The sequence below is a fragment of the Nicotiana attenuata genome, unplaced genomic scaffold (assembly GCF_001879085.1).
Source record: "Nicotiana attenuata strain UT unplaced genomic scaffold, NIATTr2, whole genome shotgun sequence".
NCBI lineage: Eukaryota > Viridiplantae > Streptophyta > Magnoliopsida > Solanales > Solanaceae > Nicotiana > Nicotiana attenuata.
In genome coordinates this window covers 270,837-295,865 of record NW_017671244.1, presented here as the reverse complement: position 1 = coordinate 295,865, position 25,029 = coordinate 270,837, and the positions used below count along the sequence as shown (strand labels likewise).

At 38.0% G+C, this 25,029-nt stretch overlaps 1 protein-coding gene across 1 annotated transcript; it reads left to right on the top strand.

Annotated features, from left to right (window-relative positions):
* The first annotated feature begins 13,519 nt into the window (after positions 1-13,519).
* Positions 13,520-21,974, top strand: LOC109207004. Its single transcript, XM_019369882.1, has 9 exons — positions 13,520-14,262; positions 16,147-16,332; positions 16,686-16,778; positions 17,476-17,658; positions 17,753-17,855; positions 18,086-18,271; positions 19,178-20,325; positions 20,557-21,320; positions 21,427-21,974. Exons 1-9 carry the CDS (start codon positions 14,035-14,037, stop codon positions 21,485-21,487), a joined length of 2,952 nt encoding a protein of 983 aa, XP_019225427.1. The 5' UTR covers positions 13,520-14,034; the 3' UTR covers positions 21,488-21,974.
* The last annotated feature ends 3,055 nt before the right edge of the window (positions 21,975-25,029 follow it).

Sequence of the window (25,029 nt, the reverse complement as noted above, 5' to 3'; positions counted from 1 at the left end):
TGGAGAAATCATCCATAAAGACTTCCATATATCCTCCATCATATCTGTGAAGATGGCTAACATGCACCGTTGAAAAGTCGTTGGTGCATTGCAAATCCCAAAAGGCATTCTCCGAAAAGCAAAGATGTCATACGGACAGGTGAAGGATGTTTTCTCTCTATCCTCGGGGGCCACTGATATCTGATTGTACCCTGAGTATCCATCTAAGAAACAAAAATGTGATCTCCCGGCCAGCCTGTCCAACATTTGGTCAATGAAAGGCAAGGGAAAGTGGTCCTTTCGGGTGCGGTGTTCAATTTTCGGTAATCCATGCAAATCTGCCACCCTGTGACTGTACAAGTTGAGATCAACTCATTGTTTTCATTTTGCACAACAGTCATTCCCCCCTTTTTAGGCACACATTGGACAGGGCTAACCCAATTACTATCAGAGATGGGGAAGATGACTCCCGCATCTAACCATTTGATTACCTCCTTCTTTACTACCTCTTTCATGTTTGGGTTCAGCCTTCGTTGATGTTCTCTGGAAGGTTTGTGTATTCCAAGAGAATCTTATGCATACAGAAGGCTGGGCTGATACCCTTTATGTCTGCCATGGTCCAGCCAATGGTAGTCTTGTTTTCTTGCAGTACCTGTAAGAGTCGTTCTACCTGCACATCTAGCAAACCGGATGATATAATAACAGGCAAGGTTGAATCAGGTCCCAAGAACACATACCTGAGGTGATTTGCGAGTGGCTTTAGCTCCAGTTTGGGTGGTTCTTCTATTGATGGCTTTGCTGGAGGTGTAGCCCTTTTTTTCTAATTCAAGGGACTCAAATTGAGGTTCCCTTGTCCAGAATCCTCGGCCTTCAAGTGCCATGACCCATTCAGCCAACTCTTCACCATCCATCTCTTCTAGATTTTTCAGACATGCATCCAATTGGTCATTCACAGTCAGGGTCGCGTCGCTTCAGAATCACATCTACTGCATCCACTAAAGAGCAATTCGCATATTCGCTGGGTCTTCTCATAATTACTGAACATTGAATATGACTTCTTCATCGTTCAGTCTCATTTTTAGTTCCCCAGTCTCACAATCGATCAGTGCTCTGCCAGTCGCCAAAAATGGTCTACCCAGAATGAGATGTATCTCCTCATCTACCTGGCAGTCCAGGATAACAAAGTTTGCTGGGAACACGAACTTCCCCACTTGCACCAACACATCATCAAGAATACCAGTTGGCCTTTTCACCGTGCGATCAGCCAGCTGTAGCAGCATAGAAGTCGATCTAGCTCTGCCGATGCCCTATTTAGTGTACACAGCCAGCGGCATCAGATTTATGTTGGCCCCAGATCACATAAGGCCTTTGCAAAGGCATAGCTCCCAATTGTGCACGGAATAGTGAAACTACCTGGATCAGACATCTTTTGAGCTATCGATCTTGTCACTACTACGTTGCAGGTCTGTGTGAGGGTCACAGTGGAAAGATCCTGAAAATAAAACTTTCGTGACATTAAATCTTTCATCATCTTTGCATAACCGGGCATCTCCCTCAAAGCATCCATCAAAGGAATATTCAACTGAATCTGACGCAGCATCTCCATAAATTTCTTGTATTGAACTTCCTTCTTTTGTTTAACCAGTCTCTGAGGGAAAGGTGCAGGTATCACCCTTTGTGCATTGCTTGCTGGCTTCTCTATGTTGGAATTTTCTGGCACAAGAGGTGCCACCTGTTCTGCAGCTTGCTCATTCATCTTTTCTTTCTCCTGACTCTGCTCAACCACCACTTCAGTAAGCTGTGTTGGATCCTCCACCTCTAACGGAACTGGAGCGACTGTCGTACTTTCCTTCCTGGCTTGTAGATTCTCCTATTCTCTATCTAAATCTCTCTCATTCCGAAGACTTACTGCCATCAGATGATTTAGGTTTTGCTCCTTGGGGTTTATGTTAGTGTCTGCAGGCAAAGTTCCCTGAGGACGGTTGTTCAAAGCCAAGGACAGCAGTCCCAGCTGCGTTTCTATGTTCTTTATTGCTGAATCATGCACTGCCAATTTTTCCTGCACTTTATTATTTGTCCCAATGAGTTGCTGAAGCATACCCCTGATTTCCACCATATTGTTATCTTGCTGCTGATGAGGCGGTTGATAAGCTAATTGTTGCTGATTTTGCTGTGGATAGCCCTGTGGTTTCTGATATGGTACTGGCACTAATTGGTTTTGAGGGTGCATACCCCCAGGATGTTGCATATTAGGCATGTACTGCTGATTTTGCTGCGGTCTCCATTGCTATGCTCCTTGTCTCTAACCTCCATAGTTGTTGACATAATTCATATCTTCCGGTGGCCTTGATTTTCGCCTTCTCCACTCCATGAGCACACATAGGACTGGTTAATACAAGGTGTACACAGTCCTCCATTTGTTATATCAACAATGTGCACCTGTTTTGTGCCCATCTCATCAATCTTCTTCGTCAATATGCTCATCTGGGTAATGAGTGTGGCCATATTCTCTGCATGTGAATTGTTTGGGTCAAGAGGAACTGAGTGCACTATGGGTGCCAGTGTTGTAGCTCTAGTCATCCACCCCGAATTTTGTGACATCTTGTCAAGAAGGATTTTGCACTCGGTGAATGTCTTACTCAATAATGCACCTCCAGCTGAAGCATCCACATTTGCTTTTAAATGGTCAGCTAGCCCCATGTAGAATCTCTGGCCGAGCATCTGGTCTGGAATGCCATGGTGAGGACACTTCACTAGCACTTCTTTAAATCTTTCCCAAGTTTCTTGCAAGGACTCAGTCGACTGCTGCTTAAACTGCAATATTTCATCAATCCGTCTTGCAGTCTTGTTTGGTGGATAGAACTTGTTCAGAAACTGCTTGACTAATTCCACCCAGGTGGCAATGGAATTGATAGGGAGGGAATTTAACCAAGTTTGAGCTTCCCCGGTCACAGAGAATGGGAACAGGAGCAGCTTGATAGCTTCCGGGGTCATATTTGGCTGCCTTTTGGTCACACAAATTGACAGAAAATTTTTCAGGTGCTGCTGAGGGTCTTCAATGTGTGATCCGGAGAACAATCCTTTATTCTGCAATAGATGCAGCATGCTGTTGGTTATCTGGAAGGTCTCCGCTTGAATTGCGGGCACAACTATGGCAGTGGCCAAGTTATCAGCTGCGGGCTGTGCCCAGTCATACAGTGCAGCTTCGGGCACAAGGGGTGCCACTACTCTTACGTTGGGGTTTGCTGGCGGATCCCCAACGTTTCCAATGACGTTGTCTGCATCACCAATGTCAAATTCGAGCTGGTGTGATTGTTGGGATTGTTGAAGTCTCTTGTTGGCACGGTTCAATGCCCTGAATGTTTTCTCGAGGTCTGAGAGTCCTTCTAGCAATTCTCCAGTCCTCGAAGAACTTCTAGGCATACACCTGATTTCCACAAGAGTTCAAACGTTAGAATTTCAATGAATAGATTGGGTATAGAGAAAACTGACTACACTAAGAATTTTTGTACTTCTTTCAATTGTAATTGATAACACCGTTAATTCCCCGGTAACGGCGCCAAAATTTGATAACGCCAAACTATGCTTTATAAAAGGACACACACGGACGTTGCAAATATAGTCTGGGTATTTCTGCCCAGAGTCGAACCACAGAGAATTAACCTATCAATTACTCTTGTCAGATTTACTAGATTCACAAAGTCAATTTTCCCAAACTTTGTACTTCACAATTGATGATATGTCTAACAACTAAACTGAAGGTAAATAAAGCTGGAAGCTAACTAAGCTTGCTTGTATATAATTGGAATAAGATCTAAGGTAATGGTTTCCCCCGTTGTTGATTTCCTTGGTTGAATATGTATTATAACTCAGCCTTAGTTGTCTCTTTCAATCATGAACGCTCTAGCTATCATAAATCTTTCTCAAGCAATTATGATAATTTACTAGACACACTTTCTCAAGTTACGTTAGTTAGATTCACAAAACTGTTCACTTAGATTGCATCCGAGGTATCGTTATCTCTAATCCTACCTCTAAACCCTCGGTTATGACTCTCGTCTATACTCCGGGAGTGATGTTGTTCATACAATCACCTAAATATGCACTCTCTCTCAAGTAGATACATACTAAATAGGGACGGATAATTGAGGGCCCTTTCAACTAACACACAAACAAAACATAGATGAACAGATAGATTAACAACCAATTCCAAATATATTAATAAAACAACCAAGTCATCCCCAACGGGTTTCACCAAAACCTTAGGTTAAAGTATCTAGCTACTCATGACAATGGAAGATAAAACCAATAAATTATTCATAATAGAAGAATTGCAATAAAAATAGAAGAGAATAGAAAACTATGATGTTTTGGGTGATCTCTCACACTTGTTCTTCTTCCAAAAGTAATCTCGAAAACTAAAAACTCTCTATTGTGGGCGGTTTTCTAGATCTTATAAGGGTTTTCCACCACGTTTCCCCGAATTGACACTTTGGTCCCTGAACTTTCTGCGTCCTGACGCGGTCCTACCGCGGTTACGCCAGGACCGCGGCCAGAATGGCCTTCAGAATCTGCAACAGTGTTTTGCCGCGGTCCTACCGCGGTTACGCCCGAACAGCGACAGAACAGCTTCAGTTCTGGCTTTGTCCCTTCGCTTGGTGCACTTTGTGGATATTGTATGATTGGCCTCCTTTTCTCCATAATTAATCCCAAAAGTACTCCACAAACTTCTTTTATTGGATATAGCCTGCAAAGCATGAAATGCACTAATCAGAACATTTGGATATCACTTTTTACCGTAAAAGCTATATAAAAATGTGGTTCTTTAGGGCCTAATTATAGTCTAATTTACCTATTATCAGAAGCCATTGGAGCTTTGACCTCAACGTATAAACGACTTGGAGACGTCTGAGTTTGTAAATATAAAAAGTAAGATCCTCACATATTTTATGTCTACAAAGACTATATCTGGTTTGATCGAATCAATCGATTTTGAATTTTAGCCAAGGCAAAGGTCACCTTCGACAAAGACTAACCATGTCGGGATGAATCATTCGAATACCCAAACGTAAGACTTCGTATCATTTCTGTCAGATCATCCGAAGTCAAAGCAACTCGGAGCCGTTATTTGTTCCAGATCTTATTCGAACTATAGAAGTCAAACAATTTGAGCGGTGACAAATTTTATGCTAAGGCAATGATGATATATTAGTCATACTGAATCCGAGACACAAGTTATATATTTCAAGTCCTAAGTAAAAAAGCAAATGCAAATGAATTAAAGGACACAATGTATAGCCGAAAGGTAATTCCGTATATTTACCAAAAAATTATTTAAAAGGCACCAAAAAGGGCCCCAAAGTACAAAATGTACGAGTACAGAGAAACAAAAATAACATAAACTATGCCATTCCCTACCTAATCTTCATCAGAGTCCTACCCATTATTTGACCCCTCGGGCTAGTACTTCGCCTTGGCCTCGCCTTCGAACCTCTTGGCCTCTTCAATCTTAGCTGCAATGTCGGCCTCTCCGGCTTGGATCTCCTCGAAAGACTCCCTCCGAGATAGCTACCTCACATACTCGATCTTTGTTATAATCTGAGCTTTGGCTAAATCGACATTAGCAGTATACAAGGCCAGCATATCCTGGGTGTCCGAGGTCTTGCTCAAAGCCACTTCCGATTGATACTTCAGCGCAGTATACTCTTGACCAATAGTATCGCGTTATGCCACCACTGAGGCGAGTTGTGCCCGAAGCTCCTCGTTCAGCCGAGACCATTTTTGGGCCTTGTCTTTCATCACTCGGAGTTGTTCCTTGGTTCGACACCAAAACCTCTTTGGTGGCATCCCGTTCTGGTCATGGGTGATACCTTTTGCCTCTCAACTCATCGGCTGTAGACTTGACCCCATTCATCTCGACCTGAGCTGGTCGATCAGAGTTATCTTTTCCTAGACCTGGGAGGTTGCGGCTTTAGCATTTTATGTTTAGCCTTTCATTATCAATATCGAGCAATCTTACCTTCTCAACTAGAAGGGCATATTCCTATTTTGCTTTCGAGGCCTCTTTCTCGGACTTCTCCAGTTCATCCTAAAGGGTGGAGAGGTCAGCCATGTCCCTAAGGACTTCATCCTTTTGCTCACAGAGAGCTTTGTACATCTATGTTTGCTGGACTTGTTCCTTGAGTTCAAATTTGAGATGACTCACCTCCATCCTAGATTGATGGAAGCTCTTCTGGTGAAGCACCGAGGCTTGAGATATGGAGAAAGAAGACTATTACAGTCAGTTAGAGAAACGAGAAATCGTTAAAATAAAAAGGAAAGAAGACATATCCGATTCAGTGACTGCTGAGCCTCATTGAAAAGGCTTGGACCTCCTACCTCATTCATCTTCATTTGGTCCTCCTCGGTTACCAAGGAACAAAGATAGATGGCCACTCCAACTGGCCCAGAAAACATGCTAGTGTCCGCCGGCACCAAGAACATGACCGTTCTCTTTCGCTCGAGGTCTAGATTCGGGGCAAAAACTACTTCTCAAGCTTTGAGCTCAGACTCGGCCCACCTGATTCTGATTGCACAGCATTTTGGGGGATCTCTAGGTGGCAAAGTCCAGAGTAGTCCACCAACACACTGACGTCCACACCCTCAAAAAATGAGTTACTGGAATCATCCACAGCCCGGGATGTTTCGACCGGCTTCTTTTCATTGGCCTGACCCTCATTTAAAGCGGCCTCCATCCTGAGCGGTGACTCGTGGATATGGATAACAACGTCATTAGAAACGACCTTTCTTGAGAGCGGAGGGGCTTCTTTCGAAGCAGCAGCCGCATGTTCTTCTTCGAGACCCCGAGTTAATGAGGATTCGACTTCACAAGCATCCTCCTCAGGGGCCACCAACTCTTGATCGGTGTTGTCCAAGCTTTTCAGCTCTTGGTTTGCAATTTCCAAATCCACTAACACTCAATCGATGTTTTCCAAGTCTTTCGGCTCTTGGTTGTTGCTTTCCATTTCTTAGTCATCCTTGGAAAAATCCTTGAGCTGACGAAGGGCTTCGAAGCCCGTGGCCCAGGCATCCAAAGTCTTTTTATTTGTGCTCTTCTTAACCCTTAGCACGATCCTTCTTCTTTTCTTGACCTCGGTAGGAGCATCCGAGGAGTCGAGGGGATCTCTTTTTCTTCTTCGTTTTCTCCTCCTTCTCTGCAGAAATTTCGGCAATGGACTATAGAGAGGCAGAGGGTTTGGAAAACGGGGTCGATACCATGGTACCGACGACTTATCGAAGCTTGGCGGTCTTTGGCAAGCTTGTGAAAGAAGGAATGAAGGTTGTGTCAATGCTGAAATAAAGAGCGACAAGGAAGAGATCTACTAGTAAAAAGCAATCACCATGGGAACGAGCCTCCCACTTCCCTTTAGAGAGCTTACGCCACTCACACTCGGAGTAAGTGAGTTACTTGCATAAACTTTCGATCCACTCCCTCCAATGTGGGACCGCATTGGGGACTTGGGGGGAGGTTGCACATCGAATATGATATGTCATGAGTGGGAAAAGTAAATACAAGAAAAAACTTTGACGGCTAAAGAGGAAGTAAACCTATGATTCAAGTTTCACTTCTCAGGGAACGACATGAATACATGTTTATTGCTGTTGATTGAAAGGTCATTTATTGACTGTGCCTATGGTATCGCCCCCTAGGTTTGGGGCGACATTAATATAAAACTGGTTTCTGTTCAGTTTTATATTTTGCTTCGCAAATTGCAATCTGGCCACATGGCCAAAGTATGACATTGTATGTTCAGAGTCCCTCAGTCACAAGTTGGTACGCTAGGTTAAGTGAGGCACCGGGTGCCGAATTGAAGAAAATAATGTTTTGTCGAAAGTTGACAAGTTGGAAAATGTTATAACATGTACTTTTGGGGTGAGACTAGTGTGCTTAACGTGATAAGGAGGTTATGTTATGAGTTATGTTAGTCGTATGATAGTAGTGTTATTTTCATTGGTGTAGATTATATTGAAGAGGAGACTTTCCCTCGTAATATATCGTAGGCGACCAAGCATCATATCAGCTAGCCATCATACTCAAAACATCGATACATATTCGGGCCGTGGAGGCCACTTTGTATATTCAAGGTTACGTCCAGCATTCAAGAGTTGCAAAGTGGTTCTCTAGGGCCAGTACGGCACCGAGTGCCAGCCACGCCTCACCTAGGTTGGGGTGTGACACCTATTTAGTATGTATTGCTTGAGAGAGGGTACGTATTTAGGTCGTTATTGAACAACATCACTCCTAATGTATGTGAGAGATCAATATAGAGGGTTTAAAGGTCAGATTAGAAATAACGAGACCTTGGTGTGATCGTAGTGAGTGGCGAATTAATGCCGCTAGCATAGTTTGACAGAATACGTCTAGTAAATTATGGTAGTTGCTTGAAAGAGAATTACGACCCCCGAAGTACTCACGATTGGTAATACTTAGGCGATATTATAGAAGACATAGCGGGAAGGATTCCGACAATTGAGAAAATCATAACTCTAGACCTCCTTAATCTTTTCTCCAACCCTTAGTATCTTTAGTTCTTAATTCACTCCTTTAATTTATTAGTTAATTAGTTAAACATAAAAATCTTTGTATTTATAACTTAGGAATTGTTCGTGCTTGTCTTCTTAGTGATAGTCAGCAGTTGTAGCTAAATCTTAGCTCTCTGTGGGATTCGACTCCGGACTTTTATACCGGATTATATTTGTAGCGATCGTTTATCCTTTTTAGAACTAGAATTAGGCGTGATCAATAATTTATGTATTCGAGCTAGAAAAGTAAGCATTGAATTTGGCGGTCTCTTTGTGTAACAATCCTAATACCAACCAAGTTGTCATAACTATCTTGAGAATAATTTCAATACTAGGCATTTCTCTGGAAAAATTAATTTTATAGACAAAAACTTTATACGTGTACTAACAACACGAGTACGATTAAAAGAACAAAATATAATTATTGACAACTCAATTAATTAGTTATTTTTAAAAAAGAGGTCGTAAATTTTTTAATTTGCATTAAAAGCAGCATCTAATTACGAGGAAGGACACGAAATAAAGTATTTATCTGCATTCAGTGCGTCATCAAAGCAATATACAAGATGTTATTAACTAATCATGATCAGTTAATGTTTATTCTTACCTCAATATATTTCTTAATGATAATAAATTCAACATACACAGATTAATATGTGCATCGAGTTGTAATACGTTTTCGGTCTTTGAGCTTGTTTGGCCAAATTTATCCGAGGCCAAAAGTACTTTTTTTGTCAAAAAAGTATTTTTTGAAAAATTTAAGGTGTTTGGTCAAAATAAAAAAGCACTTTTGACCAACAGCAAAGCATTATTTCAAGATAAAACTATTTTCACCATAAATTTATATTTTTCAAATTATCCGCACCATAAGTTTATATATATATATATATATATATATATATATATATATATATATGTTATGTGTGTGTGTATACATACGTGTATAACTTTTTTACCATCAAATACATGAATCATGTAAACTTTTCAAATTTCTTTTTTATCTTTCATTTGTTTTTGCTTCTTTCGCTTGGAGTAGTTCTTTTTTTTTTCTTTTTCTAATTTCTATCATTACTTTAAAAATTAAAGAAATCAAATACATAAATCATCTTGTAATGAAGATATTATTGCAGAGATTGAGGAAGGAGATGGGCCTTCTGGTATTTTTTTAGAAATGCAAGACAAGTCTTCTGCTATTATGGAGGCGTTGCGTGATAGAAGTAGAGATGAAATTGTTGAGAAGTATTATCATGTGTGAGTGACTTTGCTTATTATTTCATGGTTGATTATCAATATATAATAATTTATGGAATAAACTTTAAGTCACACTAAATGACTTATTTTGATTATTCAAATCATCGTGTAAATAACAAGTAATTATACTAGATAATATTATTGCTTTGGTATAACTATATATGTTACAATGATTTAAATATTTAGTATGTATGTTTACTTTATGTTTATAGTTTAATTAAATTAAATAAAAAATAATAACAGTCTCTTATAATAAATATTTAAATTTACTTTTCTCTTTAAAATAATTATAAAACCTTGGTACTATCCTTTTTGATAATTTGACAAGCAAAAGCACTTTTTATAAAGATTGGCCAAACACAATTTATTTATCAAATATTGCAAAAGGTACTTCTTAAATAAATAGGCCAAACACTAGTTTTTTTTTTTTTTTTTTCAAAAGTACTTGTGTTTTGCAGCTTGGCCAAACGGTCTCTTTGTCTCTTTTGTAGATTTGATTTATTGCTGTTTGACATAAAATAAAGAAGAGGTAGAAAGATCTTAAATATGGTCATATCTGAACAAATTACCCTTGGTACTCGTGTGTTCTGTATATTTGACTTAAAACTAATCTGGTTAAAGGCTATGCTTGCAACCCCACCCCCACCCCCACCCCCAACCCTACCCCCAACCCCAACAGTCAGAACCCTCTTTTTAGTATTTATTTATATAGTGTAATTTACTCTAATTTCCCCTCACTGCGCATAAATTTCCCAATCTCAGTTTTTTGTTCACTCACACAAAGAAAAGCTATTCCCCACAAGAGAATTTGATTCAAAGGCTCCTCTAGCTACAAACAGGTTGCACTTCCTAAGCTACATTGGATGAACTAAGGTAACGAGAGTAAATCATTTTCCCCTTTCTTTCTTTCTTTCTATTCTTTTTATTCGATTTGTGATGATTCTTTGAAACTTGTATGCTTTAAATTTTTCAATTCTATGCTATTCTGATCTTGCTTCCCATTTTACCTTTTCTTACATTCTTGAATTATTATATGTGGTTCGGGGAGAAATGTTTATTTCCTTTTTCATCTCTCAACAAATCCCTATGATATGAAGAGAACACGAGAATTTTATCTTATAAAATAAGGCGCTACCTATAAAAATTACTAATTTTTGTAAATTTTATGGATTTTCGAATCTCGCACGTTAACAATGTGTGCAACTTGTTTATACTCCATAGAATTGTGTAAAGAGATGTTTTGTTTGATTCGGATTAGATTGACCATGAGTTGATGTACGGATGAATAGATAATTTTCCATTTTAGAATAATTTATATTTGTCGTATACGAGCGCGATTTAGGTAATAATTACAAAAAAAAATATAATGTTCAATTCGCCGACTCTAAATAAAAATTATTAATTGTGGCTAGTAATGTAATTTTGCCGTATCTTATGTAGAAATGATATGATTTTGTTTGATTCGGATTGCGTTGATCATGAACTGATGAATAGATAATCTTCCAGTTTACAATGATTGATGTTTGTCGTATACAAGCGAGATCTAGATAAATTACATATGGATTTTTACTTATCTTTAATTCGTCGACTCTAAATATTAAATATAAATTATTACTGATTTAAATGAGACTACTTTTCACTTATATTTAATTGATATGAAATATATATGACGATTAAAGATACCTTAGTCTTATCTCTATTTAGAAACTTGTACAACATTTAACTAAAACTTTACACGTGATTTTTAACCATTTTTATTTATGAAATTTACAACATTTATCACAAGGATTACGCTAATCCAAGTTGAAATGACTAATTTTTTCATTATGGAATGATTTGATTTCTCTTATTCAAGGGAAATTTAGATAATCATTACACTTAACATTTATATTTAATTAAATTTTCATATATATATATATATATATATATATATATATATATATATATATATATATATATATATATTTCTAATAATATACTTATGTCATATATTACGTATAAACGATATAATTTTGTTGTTTGATCATGAAATATACGTGACCATTAAAGATAGCTTAGTAGTATCTCTATCTATAAACTTTTGGAACATTCAATATAAACTTTAAAACAAAAGCTCATAAAGACTAACAATTGCGTGATTGTTAATAATTTTCATTTATGAAATTTAAAGCATGATCACATTGTGAAATATGAAAGTACTACAGCCTTACATCATCATTTATTTTTAATCTACCTTATTTTTGCGAAAAAAATATTATCCTCTTAAAGTGAACATATTGTAGATAAACATATCATAAATGCTATGAGATCTCCATAATTTACAATTGACTATAATAACAATTTGTCTCCTTATGAGAACAACCAGGATACTTGACTTTAACACTGTACCAGATATCTACATAAGAACAAAAGTCAAAAATATCATTATTAAGAATGGATTTTTCATTAGTAATTTATTGATTTGACACTTGCTCAAGTAAAAAATATAAAAAAATAAAAAATAACCATACATTATGCTTGACATAATCAAATAAAATCTGATATATATGCATACAAAAAAAATAATCATACATTAATGATTAGAAAGGTTGTCGTATTATAGTATGATATATTTAGCGGCATAATATTGTCTTGTCTTCACTTCAAAAGAATTCGAAAATGTTATAAAAAGATTATATTTTTCTTTACCATGATAAGATAAATCTAGATTATATTAGGTACAAAAGAATAGATAGTCATACATTAAACGATAAAACTTATCGTATTATAGTAAAATAATTTTAATGACAGAGTTTTGTCTTGTCTTCGCAAACATTCAAATATTAATTAAGAAACCAAATACGGTATAATTATCAAAAGATTATATTTGTGTTTACTACAATCAGATAAAATCGAATATATTATGTGTACAAAGAACAAATAATCATATATTAAATGATTAAAAATTATCATACTATAGTAAACTATATTTAACAACATGATCTTTTCTTGTTTGTACTTCACAAACATTCGAAATCCTCAATTAAGAAACTAAATACAATAACATATCAAAAGATCATAATTTGTCTTTACCACAAAAAGACTTGGTCAAATCTCTTTCCTAATATTTACTCTTATTAGCTATAAAGCTCGACTTTTGTCTTTGCATTTCTCAAACATCTAAGAACGTAAATTAAAAAAATAAAAAAAAAGATAGAAAAGATAAATTTCTCAAAAAGTTATTTGCACTTACCATAAAATGAAGTGACCAAATCGCTTTTTGGAATCGGAACTAGGTTTTTCATATTAAGGTAACAGACAATATTGTTTTTAACTTCATCTCAGGATAATTAGAACAAGTCAATTATTATGATAAATAATATTTATCGCAAATTGAAAAAGATCAAATTTGTCCCCGTCATCATAATGTAAATTGATTAAATCTCTAAAGTAGCTAATTGCTTTTTCCATTGGCAAGACCGGTGTGGGTGAGGGGGGGACATTTGGGGGGGGGGGGGCGAGTGTAGTTGAGGCCGAGCCAGGAAATGGAATTACGCGGTGAAAGCAGTTTCATATCGTTATGCCTTTTGGATTTAATTTATTTATTCATGAAAAAATAAAATTAAAAATAGCAGCACATGTAACGGAGCCCACCATCGTCCCAGGAATCCCAATCATAAAAAGGGAGAAAAGAACGACGTCGTAAAGATGGATATAATATCCAAAAAACGACACATAAATGAATCTGTACACTGGCCTAGGCATATTCAGGCTTCCCCTTTCGTGGCGTCGCAAAATCGACTCGCGGCAATCCAAGAACACAATCAAACCAAACCTGTACACCTATACCTATAAATATAGCACAGTGTAAATATATAAATTTCATGCAGATAGAGACACGGTTTGAGGTCTGAGGAGTGGAGGATTTTTCTTTTTCTTTTTCTTTTTTTTATTATTTTGAATTTAGAATTAGAAGGTGTGGGGGCAATTGTGAATTGTCTCCTTCACCGAATTTTACGTTGCCATTTTTTTCTTCTTTGATATTACTACTACCAGATTTAACAACACATATACATATAGATTCTATATATATTATCCGATTTTCTCTCTCTAACCCCCTTTCTCCTCCTCCCCCCCTCTATCTCTAGAATTTCCATTTCCATGTAGTCCAATACCAGTCGTATTTCTTCGCCGCAGATGCCTTTTCAAAAACCCTAGGCTCTGTTTTGGGGATAATTAGGTATATAATGGTTGTTATTTGTTATGGGTTCTTTCGGAGGTACAAACAGCCCTGTTACGATAATGGAGCAACGTTGGAGCTTGTTGTCTAGCCCTGATCCTATGTCAATTAGCGAGGACCGTTGGCTTCTTGCTGAAGAAACCATTCAGGAAGTGGTGAATTGTATTCACCCAACTCTTGACACTGAGGAAAAGAGAAAAGATGTGATTGATTACGTGCAAAGACTCATTCGATGTTCCCTTGGTTGTGAGGTCAGTTAATTCCCTTTTTCAGTTTGCATGCCTTTTTTTCCCTCTACAGTTAGTTGTGTTGCTGAATTCAGTTGTTAAGCTGCATTCGTTTCACTGAATGGGAAATTGATTACTACTTGCTTTTATTTAATAAATGCTAATTGAGGTTAAGATTATTCTCTGACCCGCTTTTTAGATATGTGATAGCTTAGATTTCTGTGTAGATAAGGTTCTATTTAATGTTTGGCTTTTTTGTACTAATCTATGATGGTAGCGGTGCGAAAGAAGGAGAAACAAAAAGAGTATCAAAGTTGTTTTGGTCTTTTTAGCATCATCGGATAGAATTACTATAATCTTGGCAGTATCTTGTGGTGTTAAGCCTCGAAATTGCTTCTGACAGTTATCCTCACCTACCAAAATTATATATATTCATCGGTATTTATTGTGGGCCTTTTCGAATCATTGCTATAGAATTACTGCAATCTTGGTAGTATCATGTGGTGTTCAGCCACGAATTTGCTTCTGGCAGTTATACTTCTTTACCAAAATTATATCTGCCCATCAGTACACCAATAGAAGAGAAAGGTGAATGGTCTATCTAATGCATTTTTTTATTTTACTAATAGAAGTATAACTGCCTTTTAAGCTGAGAGCATGGGGTCGTGATCCGACTGCATCAAGTTTGAACTTTTGATGGTTCACCTAGAAAGTTGTAGAAATATCTAACAGATAGCCATTTTCTTACTAATGACACTCCTCTTCGAGCTATTTGATGTTTCTTTTTCTGTCAAGTCCTTAGTAGCGCCTTTAAGATGATTCTATATGTACCTCTGAATCAACTCAGTTTCTTTGGAAGTTCATGATCATACTTTATTCTTTCACTTTTGTGTTTGTGCATATCCTACCACAGTTTTAGCCTAATCCAAGTGCTATGGTTAGCAGATATCCTACTGCAGATTTAGCCTAATCTATTGGATGCTTAATTTTAGTCTTAATCTATGTTGCTCGGCCTCTCGGAAAATGTGGATGGGTGCATGTCGGATCCTCCAAAAGTAGTGCATTTTTGGAGGATCCGACCCGGGTGCGGCAGCTGTTTTGGAGAGTCCGCGCAACATAGGTCATAATGCATGTGTTCCTTACAACAGGTTTAAGAAATGCTATTTGTTAGAATATTCAAGTCATTTCCAGATATTGGGGCTTGAAAATCTCTAAAGAATGTTATGTGTCGTTATCTGATTTTTGGTCTTAGAGAATAATTAGTATGTTGATAGTTTGACGTATGGTTGCGGGATGGGCTTTTCCTGGAACCTGATGTGTTTGGACTACTTGTTAATTGACCTCTATAAGGATTTATTGGTTTGACAGGGTACTGCGAAGGTCTTTTAGAGGATTATGGTTTGACCTTTAAATTAGCGTTCCTCAAACATGACATGTACTTAACTAATTTCTGGATGGTAGACCAAAATATTTCTGAGTTATAAGATGTAATTTTGTGGTTGTCAATGGCTTTACATTGTTGTTAACTTGTTATAGCATGCATTTACATATCTATGACATATTACAGCGTTAATCTTATTAGTATCATTTAGTTTTTAAATTTTCTAGTGATATGTAATGGAAGTTTGATGTGAAATGAAAAAGAAATCATCTAATTGCTTATGATCTGAATTTCGGGTAAACATTGTTAAACTATTCTCACTTCAGATTAGGTCCCTGTTGTTTTTCTGGTATTGGTTGAATATGGAAGATCTTGCTGCAGATTGAACTATGCGATTTTTTTTTTTTTAAACAAAGAATTACATTACTTTCCAACTGATGATCCTTGAACTGAACTAGTCAATAGGAAAACTTTGCTTTTCTTTTTCGGTAGCTGAATAATGCTGAGGCTGATTGCTTCTTGTACAGGTTTTTCCATATGGATCTGTACCATTGAAGACGTACCTTCCTGATGGTGACATCGATTTGACTGCACTGAGCAGTAATTATGGTGAAGAGGCATTGGCCCGTGATGTTCTTGCTGTGCTACAGGAAGAGGAAAATAGAGAAAATGCTGAGTTTGATGTCAAGGATGCCCAATTTATTGATGCTGAGGTTTTTTCTCTAAATCTTTATGGTGGAAGTGTTTGTTTTCAAGATTCTATGAAACAAGTTGAATGAATTAAATTCTTCGCAGCTCTCTGCAGTTTCTAGTTGTTTTCACAAATATTTGTCTCAATATGCTGCTGCTCAAGGAAGTTTATTTGATTATAGGCATAGTGGAACCTTCATCATTCTTAATTTATTGGAGGTTTACATTGTGATTTTAGATCGACAATTTTTTTTTAGCATTTTGGTTGTCTTGAAGAATTTATTAATAGTGTCTAATAATTAAGTAGTTTTATCACCTATGCTTAATTGATCTTCTGATCGTTTTATTATTGAGAAATTTGGATTGCTGGTGGCAGGTAAAGCTCGTGAAATGCCTTGTACAGAATACTGTGATTGACATATCCTTTAATCAGCTAGGAGGACTCTGTTCCCTTTGTTTCCTTGAGCAGGTAAGTTCAGAGCATATTGTCAATATTCACATAATCTTGTTGGAACTTGTGTGATAGTTCAATTGTGTGCTAATTTAGTTGTGGGGACTCTTTAGGGAAGATTGTTGCGAGGATCTCGATTATGGAGGAATGTGAAATAGTTCTATAAGCATCTATGGCACAGACTAAACCCTTTTCCGGGTTTAGGTATTGATTCACTGGTGCAGTTCACTGTTCGATGATGTAGGATAATGAGTAGTCAGATCTTGTCTCTCTTTCCTGACCGTGTCTCCAAATCACGGACAATGTTTATTTTCAACTGTTAGTAACTTCGCTAGTTTTATATGTATGATGGTGTTGACATCTACTCTTAACTTCCTCTCTGCAGTGTGCTTACCTATCTTTCTTTCCAGTTTGTGTTTAAAAAAGCAGAAACAATAACAACGTACCCACTATATTCCCACAAGTTGGGTTTGGGGAAGGTGTTTAGAAAAGAGGTATAATAAATGTCATAAATGTGATCTGTTCACTTGTTGTTGGGACTTGGGTCAGCTTGTAGACTCAAACTCCGCAGAGCATTTGCTTCTCCCTTTTACTTTCTGTGCAATTTGGACAGCCATATGTCATAAGTACAATCGTATTACTCTGTTTAATGTCAGATGTGGTTATGAGTATCTGATCCTATATTCTTCTTGATTTCTTTGTTCCTTGAGCACAGATAGACCGTCTTGTTGGTAAAAATCATCTTTTCAAGCGAAGCATTATTTTGGCAAAGGCTTGGTGTTATTATGAAAGCCGTATTCTTGGTGCACACCACGGGCTGATTTCCACATATGGTTTGGAAATTCTGGTCTTATATATATTTCATATGTTCCATTCATCATTAAGTGGTCCTTTAGAGGTAAGTGCTTGCTTCATGCTTGTCAGTTTTGGACATTATCGGTTCGTATGCATGCATGATTCTATTTAATAGTCATTTTCTTGCTCACTTTTAGGTTCTCTACCGATTTTTGGATTATTACAGTAAATTTGATTGGGACATCTATTGTGTCAGTTTGAATGGTCCGGTTCGCAAAGCATCCCTTCCTGACATAGTGGGTAAGCAGTGCATATTTTTTCATTCTTTATAAGTTGTACTATCTCTAACTTGTTTATGACCCTCTATTCATTATCAAAAAAAATGTTTATGACCCTCTACGAATTTTTAGCTATGGTCATGCATGAACTTACAAAATATTGAATATCTTTTTATGGTTTAGTGGCAGGAAGAATTTGATATATCCTTCTTCAATGCTTTACTTATGGTTATCTCTTTTCTCTCTTTGCAGTTGATATGCCAGATAATGTAAGGAACAATGTGTTGCTTAGTGAGGAGTTCTTGAGAAACTGTATGGAAATGTTCTCAGTTCCATCCAGAGACGCTGAGATGAACACACGAGCATTTCAACAAAAATATCTAAATATAATTGACCCCTTGAAAGAAAATAATAACCTGGGGCGTAGTGTCCACAGAGGTAAGCTTGAATCGTTACTTTCTACTTTGTACCAAGAAGATAATTACTCCCTCCCTTTCAATTTATGTGACACGCCTTCCTTATTAGTTCGTTCCGAAAATAATTGACATTTTTATATTTGGAAACAATTTAATTTTACCCATCTTACCTTAATGAGAAGCTTTTATAGCCACATAAATGTTGTGGAATGTTTAAGACCACAAGTATCAAGCCACACAACTATTATGGCATGTTTAATACCACAAATTTCAAAAGTTTTTCATAAACTTTGTTCCAAGTCAAACTTCGGTACATAAATTGAAATGCACTGGTTCCCCCTTCACATTTTCTTGTACTTTGTTTACTTGGAGAATGTTGTAAAGAATTTAAAGAATCTTATGATCTGGTTCTGTGATTTTGGTCATTTGAGTATTAGAAGAAATCTTTTTCTGGATTCTTCGTAAGAGCTCCTATATATCTTTGCATTCTGATTTTTCCCAGAACAGGATTACTAAAGCTACCGTTTGATTGGATTCAAGGTCATCAAGTGGGTAAATTCATTCATTGAATTACTGGCAAAAGATTGTACTTATTACCTCTTTCTAGATCCCTGATAAACAAATACTTGTAGTAGATACCTTTTCATTTATAGCCAATACCTTATGAGTAGTCACGCATTTCTACTTAAATGATTATTCTCTAACTGGAGGTCAGTATTGGAGCATATATAATTTCTATCACCATGACCTGCGTAGGAACAGATAAGTTTTTCGAGAAGTTCTTGTACTTGTAAGGTTTAGCATATGATTTGTACCAACTATGTTAGATATATGAGCATGTCTTTGGTGTTTTGTGTTGGTAATATTGGTGGATTTGTTTCCTTATTTTTACTCCTCACGTCTAGATTATTACTTTGATTGCCTCCAGGTAGTTTCCATCGAATACGTAGGGCTTTTAAGTATGGGGCCTGCAAGCTTGGGCGCATTCTTTTGTCACCATCTGATAAAGTTGCCAATGAGATCAAGAAGTTCTTTGCAAACGCCCTTGAGAGGCATGGATGCAAACATTTTGCTCATTTACAGAATTCTGGCCCAAATTTTGATGATGAAGGCGAATTTTCTTCATTGTTCCCTGCTGAATTTTATTGTGAGGATGACATTCTGCTCAAATTTTCGGAGGGTGATTTGGAGAATGATAATGTGGAAATGGCATATAAATATTCAATACCAAGATCTGCACTAGAGAGTAACTCGATGAATGGGGCTTTGTCATGTATGGTGTCAGGAAATGGCTACTTTTTAGATGGGCAAGCAGTATCAGGACTTTGTCTATCTAGAGATGGAAATGATCTTGCAGCTTGTATTTCTGCAAATCTGAATGTCATGAATGGTGCATCTGAGTGTTCAGGTACAGGAAATAACATCAGTTCTTCTTCTGGGAGGCAATACAGCACTAGTTATTGTAACTTCAGTGAACCATGTGCTGGACATGGAAACTGTGGGCCTGGAAGTTTGTGCCAGAGTGACTTATCTGATTGTATTGATGAGAAGTTGGGCTCTGATTTTTGGGTAGAAACCAGAGATAACCCTCTGGAGAGCAGCAGCATATACCAGTCAGGTACAGAGTATAGCGAGGACATCTGGTCTGGTGGTTCAGCAATCTCGAGTCCAAAGACCAGCATTTTAGAAAGTTTATCCCTTGATATACGAGAAAAGGACTCTGCTAGCTTGGCTGGAGATATGGAAGCTATAAATCCTTTAGCCGACCTAAATGGGGACTATGATAGCCATATACGCAGTTTGCTTTATGGACAATGTTGCCATGGGTTTTCTTTGTCAGCACCTGCACTGTCCAATTATCCATCGTCACCATCTTGGTTTCGAAGTGAAAACTTCTGGCATACTGTCCAACAATCAATGCCGCAGGGACATCAACCTTTCTCGCAAATGAATATGAATAATATGCTTGTGTGTCCAACTGTTCAACTTTCTTGTTACTCTCTACCATCTACTGCTATGTTAAGTTCCGAAGTGAAAGAATCGGCACAGGGAACTGGCACTTACTCTCTGAATACGGTATTTGTTTCCTCCTTTTTCTGCAGGCTTCTCTTTCCTCATTTTTCACTTATTTCAGTTTCTCTAAGTATGACAGTCTTCCCTTTCTAAAGCTCAGGGTCTTTTTGATTTGATTTTCCTCTTTTTTCTTTTAGGAATGTCTTAGCATATTTAAATATGCAAGGCTCTGTTTTCGTCAATAATTTTTGTGAAGCTCCATTTTTGTAAAGATTTTATTTGAATGTCTTGCAGAATTATTCTTGTCCGGAGATACCTAAAGGATGGGAGAATCTGGCATCCGGAACTTATACTCAGTTGCACATGTGTAATAGCAACCACATTAATGGTTGGGCTCCTGCTTTTTCTGACACAAACAATCCGGGAAAATGCATCCAAGAGGTTTCAGGTGTACAATCTACTGTTCAAAGTCATGGGGAGTTTGCTGTATCGGGCCAACCTCATCATATTAATGGTTGGGTTCCTGCTTTTTCTAACACTAACTCTTTGGGAAAATGCACCCAAGAGGTTTCAGGTGTACAATCTACTGTTCAAAGTCATGGGGAGTTTGCTGTATCGGGCCAACCTCATCATATTAATCGTTGGGTTCCTGCTTTTTCTGACACTAACTCTTTGGGAAAATGCACCCAAGAGGTTTCAGGTGTACAATCTACTGTTCAAAGTCATGGGGAATTTGCTGTATCAGGCCAACCTCATCACATTAATGGTCGGGTTCCTGCTTTCTCTGAGACTAACTCTTCCGGAAAATGCACCCAAGAGGGTTCAGGTGTACAATCTATTGTTCAAGGTCATCGGGAGTTTGCCGTATCGGGACATTCTCATCGCCATATTGATAATTCTCATGCGAATGATTTCTCAAGATCATGTAGACTAGAATTTGGATCTGTGGGGAAGCTTACCAAGGATGTGCTTACACACTCCTCCGACGATGTGCTCCCGGTCCCGAGTGTCTCGCGCAGTGTGTCATGTTCAAAACCAGCATTGGGTAAAAATGACAGGTAGGATGACAATGTTATGTTTGTTGGACTTGTGGGAAGTAGTTTGGTCCTTTGAACTTTGTTGCCGGAAAAGCTATCTAAAGCACTTTCTGATTTGGGCTTTCAGGACTTCAGGTCATTTATTCCGCCTTAAGAATGAAGATGAGTTCCCTCCTCTGTCCCTGTGAAAGTTGTAGACTGATTTTCGACTTGTCTGGAGACTGGGAATTTGTACCATAGATGCTAACAGAAACAGAGATTCTAGGCAGACAGGAGATAGAGGCTGGGGAGATAAAGTTGTAGATACTAAAGCAGAGTATGTCTTTTTTGACTCTTTCTTGGCTTTATTAAGTACATCGCTAATTTTCTCGGTTGTTGTGCCATAATATTTATATAATGTAAAAAAAGTAGAAAAAAAAGCTCATTGTACAGTTCTTTTGGCAGTATACCCTCACCGTGAATGTGATAATTCCTGATTATCGCGTTCAGAGAGGTTCAGGACAGATTGTAGCCGCTTGGCACTGTCTTCTTAGTTACATCTTTTGGGATAATTCATCATCAATCTTGTGGGTTTTGTGTGTTATGTTGCGGATAATTCATGATATTGGAATTGATAAAGAACACAATGGGAAGTGAGCCATTGTGTTTCATTTGACCATCATGCATTGATGCTAATAACTGTGACTGCTGCATAGCATATTATATTATTGGTGAATTCTTAGTACTGCATTAGTAGTTTTTTTTAAATTTTTTTAAATTAAAAGATTAAATCGGTATTAGATTGCCTTGTAACTTTCTTGGTACCAAGGAAATCAACTTCTTGGGTCTACATTGTAGGATCTAAATATTGGTAAAGGAATGGTGACCGACAGTTTCAATTTCTCTCAGTACGTAATATTTTGAAAAATAGTCTAAAGATTAAGAACTCTTGGATGTTTCATAAATGCTACCGTGTTGTTGGAGAAAGAACAACAAGCTTTGCTAGAGAGTCAATGGTTTAGTTTGACCGGTTATTCCAAGAAATTGTATAATACTAATTTTTCCTTAAGAATAAAATAAACAACAACAACAACGATCCAGTGAAATTCCACTAGTGGGGTCTGGGGAGGGTAGTGTGTACGCACACCTTACCCCTATCCCGAGGGAGTAGAGAGGCTGTTTCCGAAAGACCCTCGGCTCAAGACAAAAAGACAAAAGGAGACAATATCAGTAACACCGCAGAAATCATAGGAAAAATAGGAACAACATGAAAGCAGAAGAAAGATACAAAGCAAAAGCGAAATAGTATCCCTACCAACCTAGTCTCTCAAAGTAATGACGTAAGGCAAGACTCAACTACCTCCTGACCTTAAACCATAATACTCGACCTCCACATGTTCCTATCAAGTCCATGTCCTCAGAAATCTAGAGCCTCTCCATATCCTGCCTGATCACCTCCCCCCAATACTTCTTAGGCCGCCCTCTACCTCTCCTCGTGCCCTCCACAACCAGCCGTTCGCACCTCCTTACCGGAGCATCTGGGCTTCTCTTCTGAACATGCCCGAACCATTTGAGCCTCGCTTCCCGCATCTTATCATCAATGGGAGCCACGCACACCTTTTCTCGAATATCATCATTCCTAATCTTATCCAGCCTAGTATGCCCGCACATCCACCTCAACATCCTCATTTCTGCTACCTTCATCTTCTGGATATGTGAGTTCTTAACAGGCCAAAACTCCGCCCCATACATCATGGCCGGTCTACCATCGCTTTGTAGAGCTTACCTTTGAGTATCGGTGGCACTCTCTTGTCGCACAATACTCCAGATGCTAACCTCCACTTCATCCATCCTACCCCAATACGGTGTGTGACATCCTCGTCGATCTTCCCTCCCCCTGGATAACCGACCCAAGGTACTTGAAGCTGCCTCTACTTGGGATGACCTGTGATTCAAGCCTCACATCCACGTCCACTCCCCCCTGCTCAGCGCTGAACTTACACTCCAGGTATTCTGTCTTCGTCCTGCTAAGCTTGAAACCCTTAGATTCAAGAGCCTGTCTCCAAACCTCCAGCCTCTCGTTAACACCGGCTCGCGACTCACCAATCAGAACTATGTCATCGGTAAATAGCATGCACCATGGCACATCCCCTTGAATGTGGTGTGTTAACGCATCCATCACCAGGGCGAATAAGAACGGACTGAGCGCAGAACCTTGGTGTAACCCCATAACAACCGGAAAATCCTCAGAGTCGCTTCCTACTGTCCTAACCCGAGTCTTAGCCCCATCATACATGTCCTTAATCGCCATAATGTATGGAACCGACACGCCTTTGCCTCCAAGCTCCTCCAGAGAACTTCTCTAGGATCCTTGTCATACGCTTTCTGTAGGTCAATAAACACCATGTGCAGGTCTTTCTTCCTATCTCTGTACTGTTCAACCAACCTCCTAACAAGGTGTATAGCTTCTGTAGTAGAACGACCCGGCATAAACCCAAACTAGTTGTTGGAAACGGACACCGTCATCCTTAACCTCGCTTCAACCACCCTCTCCCAAACTTTCATAGTATGACTCAGTAATTTGATACCCCTATAATTGTTACAACTCTGGATATCACCCTTGTTCTTATACAATGGGACCACCGTACTCCACCTCCACTCATCCGGCATTCTTTTTGCCTTAAAAATACCGTTCAACAACCTAGTCAACCACTCCAAACATTTTTCAACGGTCGAATCATCTCGAATTCTCTTAGGTTAACTTTAAGACCTCAAAAAAAGAATATTATTTACTCCCTTCTTTCCAATTTATTTGGTGTTTGATTGGGCATATGAAAGAAATACTTTTAAAGTGGTTTAAAACAAGCTAAAGAAATTCTTGTAGCTATATATATCATCAGATTAAGAGTAAAATAGTAATTTAAAGTGACATTGTTGCTATACGAAACAATAATATTCTTTTTGGAACGGATTGTAAAGGAAGAGTGTTACATAAATTAGTACAGAGGAAGTATTAGAATTTCATCTGTTAAATAAAATATTAACATTTAGTATAACATGAGAAGTTGCAATTCTCATATTAGAAATAATAGATGAAATGAGCTATATATACTTGCTTTAACAAGTGCTTTTATGATAGTTTTTTTAGGTGTAATGTATTTTACCGTCGAGGTACATCGTTTGGAAGTACCTAGTTTTTGTTGGTATTGTTCGATTGAATATATATTAATTATTTTCTTTCATGCTCGTCTTGTTTAGGGGCACTAGAAATATATCGGAAACCAAAAATTAAAATTGCATAGTATACGACTTCAAATTTAGAGTCATGTGACAGGCACCAATTATCTAACTCGCGTCAGGTGAACCGTCTGATTATTATGTTACTATCCATACAATACTTCATAAAGTTATTGTGTACGGTCGAAATCGGGCATGCCCGATTTCTTAGGCTCGAGGGATCGCCTTAAGCCCGAATTCAGGATGGATCGAGTTCGAGCTCGATGAACCAGGCTCAAGCTCGATGACAGAGTACAAGGCTCGATTAATTAAGTGTTCGAGGAACATCGGGGCTCGAGATAATGCCGTTATGGATTTGTAACAGAATGAGCAAGATTCCTGCCACGTCACCAAAATCATGGCATAAATACCGGAATAGATTTGTACGAATCCGTACTAGGCGGTTAGACAACTGTCCAAATAAGATTCTTTACTGTAAATAGAAATGTACCTTATTTAGGGTTCCCCTATTATA